This window comes from Salmo salar, chromosome ssa16 (genome assembly GCF_905237065.1).
Source record: "Salmo salar chromosome ssa16, Ssal_v3.1, whole genome shotgun sequence".
NCBI classification, from domain to species: domain Eukaryota; kingdom Metazoa; phylum Chordata; class Actinopteri; order Salmoniformes; family Salmonidae; genus Salmo; species Salmo salar.
Window position 1 is genome coordinate 7,138,002 of NC_059457.1, and position 18,397 is coordinate 7,156,398.

At 43.5% G+C, this 18,397-nt stretch overlaps 1 protein-coding gene across 1 annotated transcript in view; it reads right to left on the bottom strand.

Annotated features, from left to right (window-relative positions):
• The window catches only part of LOC106573109 (sodium-dependent neutral amino acid transporter B(0)AT2), a 62,105-nt gene that overhangs the window by 30,407 nt on the left and 13,301 nt on the right, over positions 1–18,397 (bottom strand). Inside the window, exons 3-5 of the mRNA XM_014147819.2 lie at positions 14,523–14,680; positions 12,351–12,477; positions 11,913–12,094 (exon numbers count right to left, since the gene is read on the bottom strand). Of these exons, the coding sequence (XP_014003294.2) occupies positions 11,913–12,094; positions 12,351–12,477; positions 14,523–14,680 (467 nt within the window). The remainder of the gene's footprint in view (positions 1–11,912; positions 12,095–12,350; positions 12,478–14,522; positions 14,681–18,397) is intronic.

Genomic DNA, 18,397 nt, shown 5'->3' on the forward strand with positions numbered 1-18,397 from the left:
TCCCCATTACTATACGCATCAGATGAATATCAACCCGCAAGTTGTGCAAACATAAGCACCAATGCTTGATAGTGCATAAACAATTATAAAGGATGAATTGTATGAAGAAATATTTGTGGAAATATACCCTTGTAAAAATATAACAATAGTTATTTGTTGATTTTTAAAAAATGTTACCTTTATTTAACTAGGCAAGTCATTTAAGAACAAATTGTTATTTACAATGACGGCCTACCTGGCCAAACCCGGACGACGCTGGGTCAATTGTGCGCCGCCCACGGGGTCTCCAAATCACGGCCGAATGTAATACAGCCTGGATTTGAACCAGGGACTGTAGTGATGCCTCTTGCAGTGAGATGCAGTGCCTTGGACCGCTGCACCACTCAGGATAGAGTCAAGGATGCGAGTGGTCATGCTATGCGAGTGGTCATGTGCTGAATTCATGGTCAGCGCGGATATTCTTGCAAATAATAATATTTGGAAAAATAAATCCACTTATTGCATTTTGAGAGTTATTTGATGAAGGTAAGTGTCATAGAAACTGCAGAATATGCTCTTTATGATACTATATAGAAATCAAAACATTTTACCTGCATCAACATTTTTTACATTTTACCTGCATCAAAACATTTTACCTGCATTTGATAAAGTGATGCTCCTTTCCCTGCTCCTGTCAACTCCAAGCTGCGCCAATCTCTTTATGTACAATTGGACAATTGATAATATTTGTACTCATCAGACTATCTTCAAATGAATCTTGTCTTTAGGTTATCTTTTATTATGTGTGAAATTAGTTTAGGTATAGTTTAGGTGTAGATTTGATGGACTGGCATCGTTTGTTTCCCCTCGCTCATCAACTTGGATAGAGTCAAGGATGTTCTACATTATTCTAAAGGCCTACTGCAACAAGTAGAATATTTTGTTTCCCTTACAATAAATGTGATTAGTAATAGAGTTATAGTAAATAAAACAGTCCTGTAACAGCTTATTTTTACAAAGAAAATGTAAAAGAGAATGATATAAAATTATTAACATGTGCTCCAATGCTGGTAAATAGGCATAAAACAAACTCATCATTACACCTAATTTAAATTAAATTGTGAAATAATGTGCACAATTATCACCCATTCATCCATGTGTCATTCATTGAGCGAGGAAAGACTGACACATTAGTGCCTGGCTGGGTACCAACGTCCTACTATAGCGCATTGTCTTGGCAGATTAAGTTGGGAATAGGTGTGAAAAAAAGGGAAAAAGGCTCCAAATACATTTCTATTTGTAATTTCAAAATTCGGACAAATGAGCAATGCAAAATACAAAAGTCAGGGAAGGAGCAGGACATTGTTATTATTTTGGGGTAAAAAAATATATATTTACCAAACGTTTTCTGTAGTTGCGGATCAGACCTGCACAATAGGAGTAATTTTGGACCATTCCTCTTTGCAAAACTGTTTCAGTTCCACAATACTCTCGGGATGTCTGGTGTGAACCGCTCTCTTGAGGTCATGCCACAGCATCTCAATAGGGTTGAGGTCAGGACTGACTGGGCCACTCCAGAAGGCGTATTTTCTTCTGTTCAAGCCATTCTGTTGTTGATTTACTTCTGTCTTTTGGGTTGTTGTCCTGTTGCGTCACCTTTCTGTTGAGCTTCAATTGGCGGACAGATAGCCTTACATTCTCCTGTAAAATGTCTTGATAAACTTGGGAATTCATTTTTTCTGTCGATGATAGCAAGCTGTCCAGGCCCTGAGGCAGCAAAACAGCCCAAAACCATGACGCTCCCTCCACCATACTTTACAGTTGGAATGAGGTTTTGATGTTGGTGTGCTGTGCCTTTTTTTTCTCCACACATAGTGTTGTGTTCCATCCAAACAACACAACTTTAGTTTAATCTGTCCACAGAATAGTTTGACAGTAGCGCTGTGAAACATCCAGGTGCTCTTTTGCGAACTTCAGACGTGCAGCAATGTTTTTCTGGACAGCAGTGGCTTCTTCCATGGTGTCCTCCCATGAACACCATTCTTATTTTGTGTTTTACATATTGTAGACTCGTCAACAGAGATGTTAGCATCTTCCAGAGATTTCTATAAGTCTTTAGCTGACACTCTAGGATTCTTCTTAACCTCATTGAGCATTCTGCACTGTGCTCTTGCAGTCATCTTTGCAGGACGACCACTCCTAGGGAGAGTAGCAACAGTGCTGAAATTTGAATGTGTCTTACCGTGGACTGACATTTAGAGATACTTTTGTCATTCTTTCCAGCTTTATGCAAGGCAACAAATCTTCTGAGATCTCTTTTGTTCGAGGCATGGTTCACACCAGGCAATGCTTTTTGTTAATAGCAAACTCAAATTTTGTGAGTGTTTTTTTATGGGGCAGGGCAGCTTTAACCAAAATCTCCAATCTCGTCTCATTGATTCGCCTCCAGGTTAGTTGACTCCTGACGCCAATTAGCTTTGGAGAAGTCATTAGCCTAGGGGTTCACATACTTTTTCCTACCTAGACTGTGAATGTTTAAATTATCTATTCAATATAGACAAGAAAAATACAATAATTTGTGTATTATTAGTTTAAGCACACTGAGTTTGTCTATTGTTGTGACTTAGATAAAGATCAGATCAAATGTTATGTCAAATGTATGCAGAAATCCAGGTAATTCCAAAGGGTTCACATACTTTTTCTTGCCACTGTATGGCGGCTCCAGTGTTAAGTCATGCTGCAAAGCTAACTTGGCTATCTTGCTAAGAGGCAAGCTAAATTCACTAGCATACCCTACCAGCAATATGGTAGCATTGCTGGCTCCCTTCTCTAGTCTAGTTAACCTGCGTTCACCCATTGTGTTAATAACTACACCGACCCTCTCAGCCTTCATGGCACTGTCGGTCGTGGGAGAACATTCTCAATCACTCAGTTTCCTTCAGCCAGCACTGAGCTAGCCACGGCACACCTTTACCACTAACGCTCCACTAGCCTCATGGCTATAGCGTAATATGGTGATCAATATTGTTAGCAGTTAGGCACAAGGCTCCTAACTACAATGCATTCGGAAAGTATTCAGACCCCTTCCCATTGTCCACATTTTGTTACACTACAGCCTTATTCTAAAATGTATAAAATAAAAATGTTTCAATCTACACACAATACCCCATAATGACAAAGTGAAAACAGGTTTTTAGACATTTTTGCAAATGTATTAAAAAGTTGTTATTTTATTTATTTACATAAGTATTCAGACCCTTTGCTATGACACTCGAAATTGATCTCAGATGCATCTTGTTTCCATTGTTTATCCTTGAAATGTTTCTACAACTTGATAGGAGTCCACCTGTGGTAAAGTTAATTGATTGGACATGATTTGGAAATGCACACATCTGTCCATAATAAGGTCCCACAGTTGATAGTGCATGTCAGAGCAAAAACCAAGCCATGAGGTCGAAGGAATTGTCTGTAGAGCTCTGAGACAGGATTGTGTCAAAGGCACAGATCTGGGGAAGGGTACGGCAACATTTATGCAGCATTGAAGGTTCCCAAGAATATAGTGGCCTCCATCATTGTTAAACGGAAGAAGTTTGGAACCACCAAGACACTTCCTAGAGCTGGCCACCTGTCCAAACTCAGCAATCGGAGGAGAAGGGCCTTGGTCAGGGAGGTGACAAAAAACCCAATGGTCACTCTGACAAAGCTCCAGAGTTACTCTGTGGAGATGGGAGAACCTTCCAGAAGGACAACCATCTCTGCAGCACTCCACCAATCAGGCCTTTATGATAGAGTGGCAAGACGGAAGCCACTCCTCAGTAAAAGGCATATGACAGGCTGCTTGGAGTTTGCCAAAAGGCACATAAAGACTCTCAAACCATGAGAAACAAGATTCTCTGGTCTGATGAAACCAAGATTGAACTCTTTGGCCAGAATGCCAAGCGTCACATATGGAGGAAATCTGCCACCATCCCTATGGTGAAGCGTGGTGATGGCAGCATCATGCTGTGGGGGTGATTTTCAGCGGCAGGTACTGGGAGACTAGTCAGGATCCAGGGAAAGACGAACGGAGCAAAGTAGAGACCTCAGGACCTCAGACTGGGGCGAAAGTTCATCTTCCAACATGACAACGACCTTAAGCAAACAGCCAAGACAACGCAAGAGTCCCTGAATGTCCTTGAGTGGCCCAGCCAGAGCCCAAACTTGAACCCGATCGAACATCTGTGGAGAGACCTGAAAATAGCTGTGCAGCGACACTCCCCATACAACCTGACAGAGCTTGAGAGGATCTGCAGAAAAGAATGGGAGAAACTCCCCAAATACAGGTATGCCAAGCTTGTAGCGTCATACTCAAGAAGACTCGAGGCTGTAACTGCTGCCAACGGTAATTCAACAAAGTACTGAGTAAAGGTTCTGAATAATTACATAAATGTGATATTTTAAGAATATGTATTTAATAAATTAGCAAACATTTATAAAAACATGTTTTTGCTTCATCATTATGGGGTATTGTGTGTAGATTGATGAGGGGGAAAAAAATAATGGAAAAAGTCAAGGGGTCTAAATACTTTCAGAATGAACTGTATATAGCTTGGTACACCGTTTACACAAGCTACTATTTGCTAGCCACCAGCATCAGGGCTTATAACTATGCCATCTAACTATGCTGTCTATATGCTGTTCTTACAACAGGAGTTGCTCGATCCCCCTAGCAAGCCTTGTCCCTCGCAATGACCACTGTTATCCTGTCCAAGGACGAGCCCTATCAACCAATCACTCATTTATAAAGCCCTTTTTACATAGGCAGTTGTCACAAAGTGCTTATACAGAAACTGAGCTGAAAACCACAGCGAGCAAGAATGCGGATGTAGAAGCACGGTGGCTAGGAAAAACTCCCTAGAAAGGCTGGAGCCTAGGAAGAAACCTAGAGAGGAACCAGGCTCTGAGGGGTGGCCTGTCCTCTTCTGGCTGTGCCCGGTGGAGATTATAAGAGTACAAGGCCATTAAGGCTAGATTGTTCTCCAATATTTTCAAACGTTCATAGATGACCAGCAGGGTCAAATAATAATCACAGTGGTTAAAGAGGGTGCAACAGGTCAGCATCTCAGTAGTAAATGTCAATTGGCTTTTCATAGCCGAGCATTCAGAGGTTGAGACAGCAGGTGTGGTAGATAAAGAGAGAGAGTTAAAACAGCAGGTCTGGGACAAGGTAGCACGACCAGTGAACAGGTTAGGATTCCATAGCCGCAGGCAGAACTGCAGAAACTGGATCAGCACCACAATCAGCAGCATGTTCTTGTGCTTGCGGCTCCATGATAGCGGGTGAAAGATGCCCATCCTCTATACATAGGGAACATGGCCAGGAGGCGCTCGAGGACCAGTGAGCACTAGACAGCTTACGAGAGCAGGTCTGAAGAAGATGCTAAAACGTGCTTCTATCTCGATAACCCCTCTTGCCTCAGAGCCAACAGCGACAGCTGAGGTTCAGCTCTCCGCAACTGGGGTGAGGTCATTGATAGGGGTGAAGTCATTGATAGCCTTGACTCCCTCCCCACACTATCTGACGACGTAGTGTCATGGGAAGGCGAGTTAGGGGATGACGAGGATGACTCACGAAGATCAACGAGAGAGCGCAGGAATTGGGGACTGATGTCTTCCGCCCACTCACACATGCAGACCTGAGTGCAGTGGAGCTGCCCCTCCTTCAGTGGAGTTTGGCCTCCTTCATGTCTGCAAGTGGGCCACGGCCAGACTCGACATCAAGCCTTGTCAGCTCAGGGCTGGCAAGGAACATATACGATGGGAAGAGACACCAGTCCCAAACAGCCCCGATAAAGGAACTACTCCCTGCAGTACCAGCTTGCCTCAGGGAAGCTAAGAGCGTGTGGAAAAAACCCTCACTAGCAGGATTCTTGCTAAAGGTACCCCGAGTCTGGACATACACATCATGGAGTAATCTGGGTTTGGCAACCCTCCCATGGTGTAGCCATCACTGACTCACCACCTCAGCCCCTCATGCCGTGTTATTAATGTCTCACTCCCTGGGAAGGTAGAGTGCTTAACTGCCTCCGTTTCTCAGAAAAAGGTACAAGGCATCAGCCGAAGCAATAAGAGCTCTCAATGTGACCTCTTTATTGTTGGCATATCAGGCTACTGGGAGGAGGTGGGGAAGCAACTGGACTCAGAGACCCTAGACCCAGATGTTTGGGTGGAGATTTGTATGATTACAGACCTGAGCTTCCTTGCCTCCCATAGTGCCATCCAAGGCTGTGGTCGTACCATGAACCTAGCGGTGGAGGGAGAAAGGGCACTTTGGCTGAGCATATCCTGCTTAACAGATATGGGAAAAGTGGACCTTCTGGATGCCCCAGTGACACCCAAGGAGTTGTTTGAGCCTATTGTCGCAGCTGTGTGGCAGAAGTGTGACATTCGCAAAAAGGAAGCCAAAGCCTTCAACTTGCCCTCCCTGCAGACCTGGGCAGAAGTTGGCAGCCCGTTGGTTCCTAAATCTCGCCACAGCCTCACAGCTGGGAGAGGGCAACAAGCTGGCCTTGGGGGACTGAGATCCCCAGCTACGCAGCGGTCTGCCATGACACAGGCTTGGCCCCTGAATCAGGCCAAACTTGTAGGGAAGCAGTCTTACCCTTCAGACGCAGCAAGGATCAACCCCTCTATCCCTCCTAGGGAAGGTAAGAAGGGTCAGCCAACCTAGGGCACAGCCCTGGCGGCTGAGGAGAATAGTGTGCAAGGCCTATGGCACTCTGCCCTACCCTCTCTCTTCGGGTTTAACGGTTGCAACTCCTTCCCTCTCCAAGTTTTGTAGCTGTGGGAATTCAGGGCTGCGTTAAGACAAAACCCTATTCTTTGTACAGCAGCGCACCTTTGTGACCATGCTCACATGAGAAACTGGAGGAGAAGGGTCAGTGCCCCCCCCCCCCTCCCTCAGGCTCTCCCCCCGGAGCCTTCTCAGGTTTTCAGCCAAGGGTAACAGTCAGCATATCAGCCTTTCCTCCGGTCTCACTGACACACGCGTCGCAGGATGGCAAACTGTGGCCCCGTTTACCCCATGCCTTTTGCCTCTAACTGCTATGGCGCGAGCAATCCCAGTCAAGCCATTCAGGGTATGCGCCACTCTGGTTTTCCCACTACAGGGCTGTACTACTCTGTACAAAGCAGGGAAACCCTAACCACTCTGCTCCCCCATTCTACATTCTACTGGAGGACAGGTTTCCAGGGTTCATTGGGAAACCCTCTCAGCCCATTTTACTATTCTGAGGGGCGTTTTATTCCATTACTTGGCAAAGACAACTTAGCTCTGTTATGGAAAACACTCCCCATTGAACTAGAGATCAGTCTGTATAGTTATTCCTTACTTTACTTTCTGGATCTCAGGGAAAAGGGGGGTTATCTGGTACTCCTGAGTAAACAAAGCTTTGGCTTTTCCTCGTCACATTTTAACTGCGATTGGTTCACCCAATCGTGCCACTGCCTGCTATGCCTACTGATCTCATGGGAGCGCGCGGCTGAGGAAATATCTTTGCTCTTAACAACCCTTCTCCATGGAGCAGGGTCAAGACATAACAGTTATGTAGCTGTCCTACTGCCCAGGATTAGGAATACTGCGCTGCAGGTGTTTCCTTCTTCCTTTTGCCTGACGTCTTATGTCATGACGCTGGATGCTCTGTCCTAAGAGCTTGCTTTCTGTATCAATCCAGACTGACTTACGGCAGCCTGGTAGAAGCAACAATCCTATAGGGCCAGGGGAGACCCCATCCCATAACATGGTAACCATGCCATTTGGGGTGGAAAAGCTGACACAACCAAGAGAGGTGGATGATGCCGTATGCTTTCCCTCCTAATCTTTGAGACCCTTGATGACCAGTGATTTTCCGGTTGGCAGTTTACAACCCTGCTTACAACCAGTCCTGGCAGCTATCATCACGCAAGGCTTATAGTCTAGCGTTAGAGGTTCTCAAAGTGGGGTCCGCGGATGTACAGCAGGGGGTCCGCAGGCAGATCTCAAAATATACAAATATATATATATTTTGTAATAACAAACCATTACATTATTTTTATGAATATTTATAGCAACAACAGATGAAACACATTTTGGCCAAGGGTGTTATAAAATACAATGCAATACAACACAATGTCATATTATTAATCTACAATTGATGTTCTTAACCCTGGACAACATGGGCCAGGGAGGCTCAGAGGGATATTGGTATCCAGTGCTCCACCAATTATTCAACTTAATATTATGTTAAACAAAATGTACATAAATGCACTGTCATTTAAAGCTATAATCCTTAGTTGCTACATCCATTTTTGGTATGGAATACCATGATATATATATTTATATTACCATTGATTCTTGAAGAATATAACTTGCAAATTCCTCATGAGCTTAGTTCAACTGTCATACCACATCAGAACTCAAAATATAAGCTTGTTTTATGTACATGTAAACAAACACTGTATATATATATATATATCATTTTGATACCATGGATGGTCAGTGATTGCATCCATAGCTCTGTCTATGAATTTGAGAGTGGTTACATTTCTCCAGACCCATCCCTCAGCTTTTTACCAAAACAGAGGTGTGTAGAATTGTAGAATTGCAGGAAATTAGCTTGAAAACTGGAATATTTTCTCTTGATACAAAGGTGGCCCAGCTAGTACATAACGTTCTGAGAACCATATGTTTCTTGGAGCTTGGTGAGAGCGTGGTTGTCCAATGGTTATTTTGCATATAACCTTCCCACAACATTCTGGGAATGGTGTAGGATACCCAGCTAGCAAATAACATTCTGAGAAACATGTTTCTTAGGTGGGAATTTCAGTACTTACCTACAGGTGTCCTCATGGTTCTATTTAAAGTCATGTTCTCAAATTGTTCCGAGAATGTTGACAAACAGCGTTTTTCTGTGGGAGTTTCAGTACTTCAGCATAACATTTTCTACAGGTTTCCTCATGGTTCTATTTAAAGTCATATTCTCAGTACATTAAACTTTCCATAAAAAAAAAAACACAAGAAAACGTTATTAACATTCAAAGAACGTTCTAAAAATGTTATTTAAAAACATATACATTACGTTCTCAGTGTCGACAAAACTAATCTCTATCCTCTATCTTGTTAAGTGCGTTCATGTGTTGGCCACGCACACTAATTGTCTACACCTGATCTTAATGAGAGCTCGTTTCCTTTGAAATGGGGTCTGTTTGCATAGACTAAAATGAACAGTCTTTAAAAAAGAACACAGCTCGCTAGCGCCATCCTGGTGGCTTAGTGGACTAATTACATGGATAGAGAGCAGAAAATCATAGGTTTAAACCTCACTGATGCCATGCCACAATAAAAAAGAAATGTGTTTGCATGATTAATGCCTAAGCAAATTAATTACGAGTTCATAACAGTTGAACTAAGCTAGGAGTGTTATTAAAAGTCTTATTGAAACATATTTTCAGAACATTATAAAATTACCTTCAAATAACCTATAATATCTGTTCTCAGAACGTTAATAAAACCTCCCAGGAAAACTTTGAGGGAACCATAGTAAAACAGTCTCAGAACCTTCCTGCAACCAAAAAACGAACGTTCCCATAAAAAGTGAAATCACTTCCGTTCTCAGAACATTTAAAAACCTTTCTGTTTCACCAGTCAGGAAACGTATGGCTTCATTCTCAGAACCAACGTTCACACAACTTCTAAGGAACCAAATGTGCTAGCTGGGGGGGGGTTTAAAATGTTCCTTCCTAGGGCCCGAGACTTGGTTTGTCTGGCCATGCACTGCTGAAGTCATAGTAAAACTCCTTGTATGCTATTTCTGTCTCCCTCGAGTTATGAGGGAGTCCCTGATGAATGTGCTATCACAAAATGGTTTCCCTGAGAACATGCCCCAGCGATGAAACAATTCTCCATCCTCACACAGATGATTTAGCATTCGGGACATAGCCGGTGAGAAACAAAAAAATATATACAGTATATTAAAAAAAAACTATGGAAAGAGACAGGCCTGTGAGTCTTGAAAAGACTGCCAGACCCTAATGCACACTCAGTTGGTGTGTTTTTCTCGTGGAAAAGCTGTGTGACTATACAGATTGTTCTATCCTACATTCTGTTTTCCATGATCCTATGCTCCTTGCAGGATCTTTTGGACTGAGAGAAGGTTCATCTTGTTAAGTTCATTTTGCCGCTTTCTCGGCCTGCCAAGTCCCTGACAGTGATACAGTTTATCCATAACTGTAGTGTAGTCTCTAAGGGGGGCACATCGCTTAAGCCCAGTCTAAGCTTTTAGCTTGTTGTGGGACATATGCTTAAATCCTTTCACAGCGGCTATTAGCCACTGAAAAGCGTGGAGACGGCATATTGCTCCTTTTGCTTTACTACTGCCCTTGGCGTCCCTAAGTGTATGGGTGGACTGTGCTTGACCAGCAAATGTTCAAGCCCACAGTCTGCCCAGGGATTTTTCAGGTTAATATACTTAACCAATCTTTGACCCGGTCAACTTTTTCCCCATTGTCGCACCTTGGAGCCTATGGCTTCTCGCCTGTTGCCTTACCTAGAAGGACATCCCTGTCGTTGTCCAGTATGTACGGTTCACATTTACTTGGATTATAGGTGAGGTCGGGCAAGGGTGTCATGCTCTTCGCTCATTGGGCAACCACCCTTAGAAGAGGATGGGCCCTTCTCTTTTCGACAATATCCTGCCGGATCATGGGACCATAATATTTATTTATAATAGTGCAAGGGTGATAGCCTTCAGAGGGGCCAGGAAGGGCCCTCTCCACTGTTTTTGGGCCGTCTCATTATACTGAGATTTTGTGCTTCCCCTCACTTTGTTATAAGGTTTCTCCCAATGGATTATCTCTGCACCTTCTCAGAGCTTCGGGACCTCTGATGGTGGCTGATGTTGGGACTTCCCTGGCTTCGGAGAGCCTGTTTTGCAAAACGGGAGTTGGCCATATCCCCACGTGATACATCAAAATGAGTATTTGAAAGAGAACTTAAGGTTACTTGCATAACCCCGGTTATCTGATAACATGAGTGAGATGTAGCGCCGCATTCAGAGCGTAAGGAAGAGAAGCATGCTTGAGAATAACCAGAGGGTAGGAGACTGGCTCCTTTATGGAAGTGAGGGTCTCCCCTCCTTTGCCACTTTACCTGTCTGTCTCCAACAGATGCTTTTGATCGGTACTTCTGAGAGAGTAGGCAGTCCTAGCGAACCCCTACATGTGATACATCTCACTCATATTATCAGAGAACCGGGGTTATGCAAGTAACTTTACGTTTTTCACACCTTGGGTAGATTAAGAACGACCTGACACAGTTTCTCCTGACTTGGCTCCAGCCTGACACGGAATGAAGGGTTAACGCTAAAAACAACAGTGACGTTATCATCATAGAATTTTCCGATAGGGATTAAAGCCTTAGAAAAAAAAAAAGTGTTAGGTATTTAACCAATGACCTTGACTCTGACCTTGTAACTGGCCAGCTAATAGTAGTCATATGACAAGAGAAAACATGGATAAAGGATCAAGATGACCTGCTAAAGAAGATGGTAGCGGATGCAGATCAATGTCGACTGTTAGCCTGTTTGGCTAATCCATCCGGATGCTAGTCACGCTACTGTCAACTTGGCTACAGTAACATCCACACCCAGATCACATGAGCTCCAGATCATTTCCAGTCAGTTATCATTAGGAAGACCTGTCAAGGTCTATCAGGTATACAGTAACTAACAAGCTTTCCCTCATGACTCACATTTGACTGACTAAACCAGGTATACAGTAACTATCTAGCAAGCTCTCTCTCTCACAAACTTGCTCCCTTACACCAAGCTCTCTTTCTTTCACTCTTTCTTACTTGCAGACTGTTAAGTCAATATCCCATCTCATTACCACCCCCCCTTTACTCTCTCACTCTCTCTCACCTTCCCGGAGGACTGGATGCCCTTGATCATGGCGAGGCAGACTATGGACCAGGCGGCCAGCAGACAGATGGTCATCCTCCAGTTGAGGCCTCCGCTCTCAGATATGGAGTCAGAGATGTTCAAAGCCTCACGGTACCAGTAGTAGGTGGTGGCCGAACTCTTCTCACACTCAGGCACCACAACTGGAGGGAGGAGGGACAGACAAAATTGTGGTTGTTACTGATTAGACTAGAGCACATTTTATAATGGATTACGGTGTGTCTACAGTATGGCTAATGGCTTACTGTATCGCTTCCACTGGGAAGTATCTAAGCACTATGGCTTTATTACCTGTTTTTTATGAACTTGTATGCTAGTTATGAAGAGCCACCTGTATAGCTCTTGCCTCTTGTGTAATGAAGAGCATGTGCTGGATGAAGGTGAGTGTGTGTATCTTACACATTGTGGTTTTGTTCTTGACCAGGGGACACTCGTGCCATGGCAGAGGCTGCTGGAAGGACTGGGAGAAGTAGAAGAGACTCCACCCAATGATCACATTGTAGTAGAGCGCCACAAAGAAGCACACCTGCAGAACAAAAAGTTATAGTGTTGAATACACACGTACCACATTTGAGATCAGAATTTTAACACCCACAATGTTAAATTTAACACTTTCTTCGAAATTATATTTGACCCACCAAAACAGTGTTAAACTAACACTTTTCAAAGTGTTGATAAACTAACACCCCCAGAGGGTTGGATCCCTAACACTGTGGGAGTTGCAAATGCCAACTTGTGACAGAGACATGGATGTTGTAATTCCTATTGGAATCCAGCCATAGGGAGGATATTGAAACTTCTTATCACCCATAATCTGCATTCACAATGAGTGCTATGGTAATTTGTCAAACAAGATTACCTAAACCATCTAAACTGGAAGAACAGTCTCAGTAATGGGTGCAATAAGCCCAACCACTTACAGATTGGATTAAAAAAAAAATCTGTTATTTATCTTAGATCAATTAATCAATCAATGTGCATGCAGAAAGACATAACATTTTTTTTAAATATTATAAAATCTACCTGCAAAAAAGCATGCTGGGAAATAGGATAATGAGACCCCTCCAAAGTATTTTTCAATCTGAGAGAGTTAATGGAAATGAACTCAACATAGTTGAGAAACAACCACACCACGAAGTGTTGATTCATCTGTGATTCAATTAACACTTCATTTATTCACTGCAGGTGGCGTCAATTTCAATCCCACTGCTCACAACACTTTTACCTCAACACCGAGTGTAACTGATTGAGGTTTACAACTAGGTTATGGTGATGCCCATCTACTGTCGGACTATGGTTAGAGAGCAGGCAGAGGCAGAGATGCAATTTGGTTTAAGAGTCATTATATATTCAGGTGATAATACATGGCATGGAATGATTGACAGTTGCTGACATGAGACTTTGTCTACCAACTGGCTCAGTTGGTAGAGTTGGGGTCAGTTGGTAGAGCATGGTGTTTTCAACGCCAGGGTTGTGGGTTTGATTCCCACGGGGGACCAGTACGGGGGGAAAAAAATGTATGAGATGTATGCATTCACTACTGTAAGTCGCTCTGGATAAGAGCGTCTGCTAAATGACTAAAATGTAAATGTAATTGGATGGACTAGCCGGTGGGTCTGTAGCAGTGAAGGCTGCTGAGGGGAGGACAGCTCATAATAATGGTTGGAAGGGAGCAAATGGAATGACATCAAACACAAGGAATCCATGTGCGATGTATTTGACACCATTCCACCTATTCCTCTCCAGCCATTACCATGAGCCCGTCCTCCCCAATTAGGGTGCCACCAACCTCCTGTGGTCCGTAGAGTATGTTTGTATGGCTTCTATTTCAATGACGCATACTGTTTCTTGGTGTGAGAGTTGTATGACGTGCCCAATGGCTCAACTTTGTCTGGGTGAAGCAACCCGGATTGAAAAGAGGCACCCTCAAACCTGCCCGTTTAAATATCTGGCCATAGCGTTATATAGCGGCACCTTCAACGAGTGCCCTCCATCCTCACGTGACCATAGAGTTGGGTAGGGGGCACACCCGCCACGAATGCCCTCTCCCCACCTCCACATCACCGATCAGGGAATGCTGAACACAGAGATTTTAACCACACATTTGCTGTGCACAATCCAAATCATTACTACCTGAACGCAATCAAATCCATCTAAAGTTATCATTCTAATGCTTTTATCAATAAAAACATCTTGACAGCAACTTGACAGCAACCCAAACCTAAACCCCAGAGGAGCAAGGCCAAGGCAACGCCCTAGTTAAACAACACAGATCCTGAATACAGAACACTGATCTACATTAAACCATGCTCAACCAACACGTGTTGTCATGGTGGACACGTGCTGCCAGTGTCGTGCCCTATTCAATACCCAGAATTTCCTCTGCTCTAACCTGTTACTCTTTAAAACAGCTTGTCTTGTCCTTTCTCAATTATTGTCCTTTGTCTGCCTCTGTGTGTGTGTGCATGCAAAACAATCCTTCTCGTGTGTGTGTGTGTGTGTGTGCTTTCGCCCTTTTTCTAAGGTGTGGTGCCCACAGTGGTAGTGGTAGTGGCAGTGCCGCTGACTCACCACACAGCTGGCAAACCCGATGCCCCCCAGACGAGGGCTGATGTAGTTCCACACCCCGATGCTGCCCCTGCGGATCCGCTGCCCCACTGACAGCTCCAGGAAGAACAGGGGGATGCCAATCACAATCAGAAGGATCAGGTAGGGCACCAGGTACGCCCCTGTGAAGAAGAAGAAACACACCAGGGTCAGAAACAGTATCTCTCGCACACACACAAACACCATGTAGTGACTGCACACCACACCAGTTCCTGCCTCGTTGTGTCCTAGCATGACTCAAGTAATATTCCCTCATCGTGGTGTGTGGTGCCACCAAATAGTATATCAAGTTGGAATTTACTCAGGTCTCAAATTACCCAAATTGAGCTGTGGTTACTTGAGTCCACATCAGAGAGATAACATTCCTTATTTCCTTTATAGGGAGAATTACTAAGACACAGCCCGTAATAGAACAGCTCTGTAAAACACAGGGTCTGTCTGTCTGGGAAGATACTCTCAGGGCATCAGAACATACTCAGAAGACATGAGACTGCAACTGGAGGACACATGGTAGATAGAGATCACATAAAAACCTTTGTTCAAAGGAAATGGTGGTTGGCATTAAGCATGTACTATAATCTTTCAATGTTTTTACTGCCAGAGCCATATTGCCACAAGTAACTGGAAGAGATTAATACAATGTATAGTCAGTAGATCACTTGAATAAAAACAAACCTCCAAGTCTTTAACTGTTTTGCTTCTAACTAATTGAACTGCAAAGTCACTCATTGTGAATCAGAAATAAGGATATCACATTTGACAATAAGCTATAGTTTCAAAACCAAGTTTGTTCTTGTCTGGAAAACAGAAGAAAAGTCACTGGTTTCAGCTTCCCGAAGATTAGCTGGCCCGGAATGGCAGATAGGCCTACTCGTCAACCAGGAACCAAAGCACGTTGGAAATGTATCTATCACATGAAACCTACTGTATCTTCTCTCATACTGGCTCAACATATTTCCAACCCCACTGATTATTTTTCACCTTTATTTAACCGTCTCCAACTCAATCATCCAGTTTGTTGACGACACAACAGTGGTAGGCCTGATTACCAACAATGATGCGACAGCCTATAGGGAGGAGGAGAGAGCCCTGGCGGAGAGGTGCCAGGAAAATAACCTCTCTCTCAAACAAAACAAAGGAGCTGATCATGGACTACAGGAGACAGCAGAGAAAGCATGCCCCTATCCACATCGACGGGGCCGCAGTGGAGAGAATCAAAAGCTTCAAGTACATTACTGACGACCTGAAATGGTCCCTTCACACAGACAGTCTGGTGAAGAAGGCGCAACAGCACCTCTTCAATCTCAGGAGGCTGAAAATGTTTGTCTTGGCCCCTAAGACCCTCACAAACTTCTACAGATGCATCATTGAGAGCACCCTGTCGGGCTGCATCACCGCCTGGTATGGCAATTGCAGCGTCTGCAACCGGGATTGTTCGGTCAGCCCAACACATCATCAGCGGCACACTGCTTGCCCTCCAGGACATCTACAGCACCCGGTGTCACAGGAAGGCCAAGAAGATCATCAAAGACCTCAGCCACCAGAGCCACAGCCTGTTCACCCCGCTACCATCTTAGGAGGCAGTACAGGTGTATCAAAGCTGGGACGAGAGACTGATAAACAGCTTTTATCTCCAGGCCATCAGAGAGTTAAATACTCACCACTAACCGGCCCCCGCCCAGAACTCTTCCCTGAACCTTAGCCACTGTTACTAGCCAACTAGCACCCGGTACTTTACCCTGCACCTTAGAGACTGCTTTGACCTATGTATATACAGTCATTGAACACTGGTCACTTTAATAATGTTTACATACGGTTTTACAGACTTTATATGAATATACTTTATTCTAGCTATGGCTCATCCTATATACATAACTACTGTTGTACACACCTTTCTATTAATATACAGTGACTAAAGAAAGTATTTACACCCCTTGATTTTTTCCAATTTTTTTTATGTTACAGCCTGAACTTAAAATGTATTAAATTGAGATTTTCTGGTCACTGGCCTACACACAATACTCCATAATGTCAACTTGGAAAGATGCTTTTCAAATATTTTACCTAATTAATTCAATCCAGCTCACTCCAACCTCAGCCTCCACATCTGGTTTCCTACAACTCATCCAAGCTTCCCTGGATCTGCACTTCATCTCTCCCTGTGTTACAAAAAAATATCTTGCTTCATTCATCCCTGTTTCCTGGTCTGAGTCTTCTCTTGGGTTCCCCTGTGCTGCTCCGCTTAACAGATACAGGCCTCCTTCCTAACTCAGTTGCCGGAGAGGAAGGAAACCACTCAGGGAATTCACCACGAGGCCAACGGTGACTTTAATGCAGTTAATACAGGTTTCCTGATCTTTCTTATTTCTCAGATATAGGGATAGACACTTCAGAACAAACTTCCTTTAGATATTTTTTTGGGGGGACTACCTGTTCCATGTATTGAATCTGTTATTCATATGAGCCAATAGCAGTAAGGCCAAATAATATTTTTCATTAAATTGTTTTATCTTTTATACTTCAAGGGGTCTTACAATTCAAAATCAAATAGCAAACTGATCCTTGGTATGACCTTAAAACAATACCATATAGCTTATTAGAACGCCCTCGCCTCCCACCCTCCCCCGGCTTAGACAGGGCGTATCATCTTATGGGTTAATGGCTGTCATAGGAAAAAACTGAGGATGGATCAATATTGCAGTTACTCCACATAATGTAAGTATTAGAGTTTGAGTCTGACACGGTGGCTGGTTTAACTTGTGAATTATATATTTTCTGTAGCACACCTGATGGTCACTATATGGTTTTTGTTCTTCCATCCCTAAGCCCCCTACATTGAGTCTGAGAACTGCCAGCACACAGCTGACAAACCTGTTGGGGATAGGGGGCAGTATTTGCACGGCTGGATAAAAAACGTACCCGATTTAATCTGGTTACTACACCTGCCCAGTAACTAGAATATGCATATAATTATTGGCTTTGGATAGAAAACACCCTAAAGTTTCTAAAACTGTTTGAATGGTGTCTGTGAGTATAACAGAACTCCTATGGCAGGCCAAAACCTGAGAAGATTTCAAGCAGGAAGTGGCCTGTCTGAGAAGTAGTGTTTCATCTTGGCTCTTTTTATTGAAGACTCAGGATCTGTGCAATAACGTGACACTTCCTACGTCTTCCATAGGGTCTCAGAGCCCGGGAAAACGTTGAACGATATCGAGGCAGGCTCTGGCTGAAACACTTTATCGCTTTTGGCAAGTGGCCACTCAGAGTACTATGGGCTTAGGCGCGTGCCCGCTTCGACCGAATGGTTTCTTTTCCTTTGTCTGTTTATCTAAACGCAGATTCCCGGTCGGAATATTATCGCTTTTTTATGAGAAAAATGGCATAAAAATTGATTTTAAACAGCGGTTGACATGCTTCGAAGTACGGTAATGGAATATTTAGAATTTTTTTGTCACGAATTGCGCCATGCTCGTCACCCTTATTTAGCCTTTAGGATAGTGTCTAGAACGCACGAACAAAACGCCGCTGTTTGGATATAACGATGGATTATTTTGGACCAAACCAACATTTGTTATTGAAGTAGAAGTCCTGGGAGTGCATTCTGACGAAGACAACAAAGGTAATAACATTTTTCTTATAGTAAATCTGACTTTGATGAGTGCTAAACCTGCTGGGTGTCTAAATAGCTAGCCCTGTGATGCCGGGCTATCTACTGAGAATATTGCAAAATGTGCTTTCACCGAAAAGCTATTTTAAAATCGGACATATCGAGTGCATAGAGGAGTTCTGTATCTATAATTCTTAAAATAATTGTTATGCTTTTTGTGAACGTTTATCGT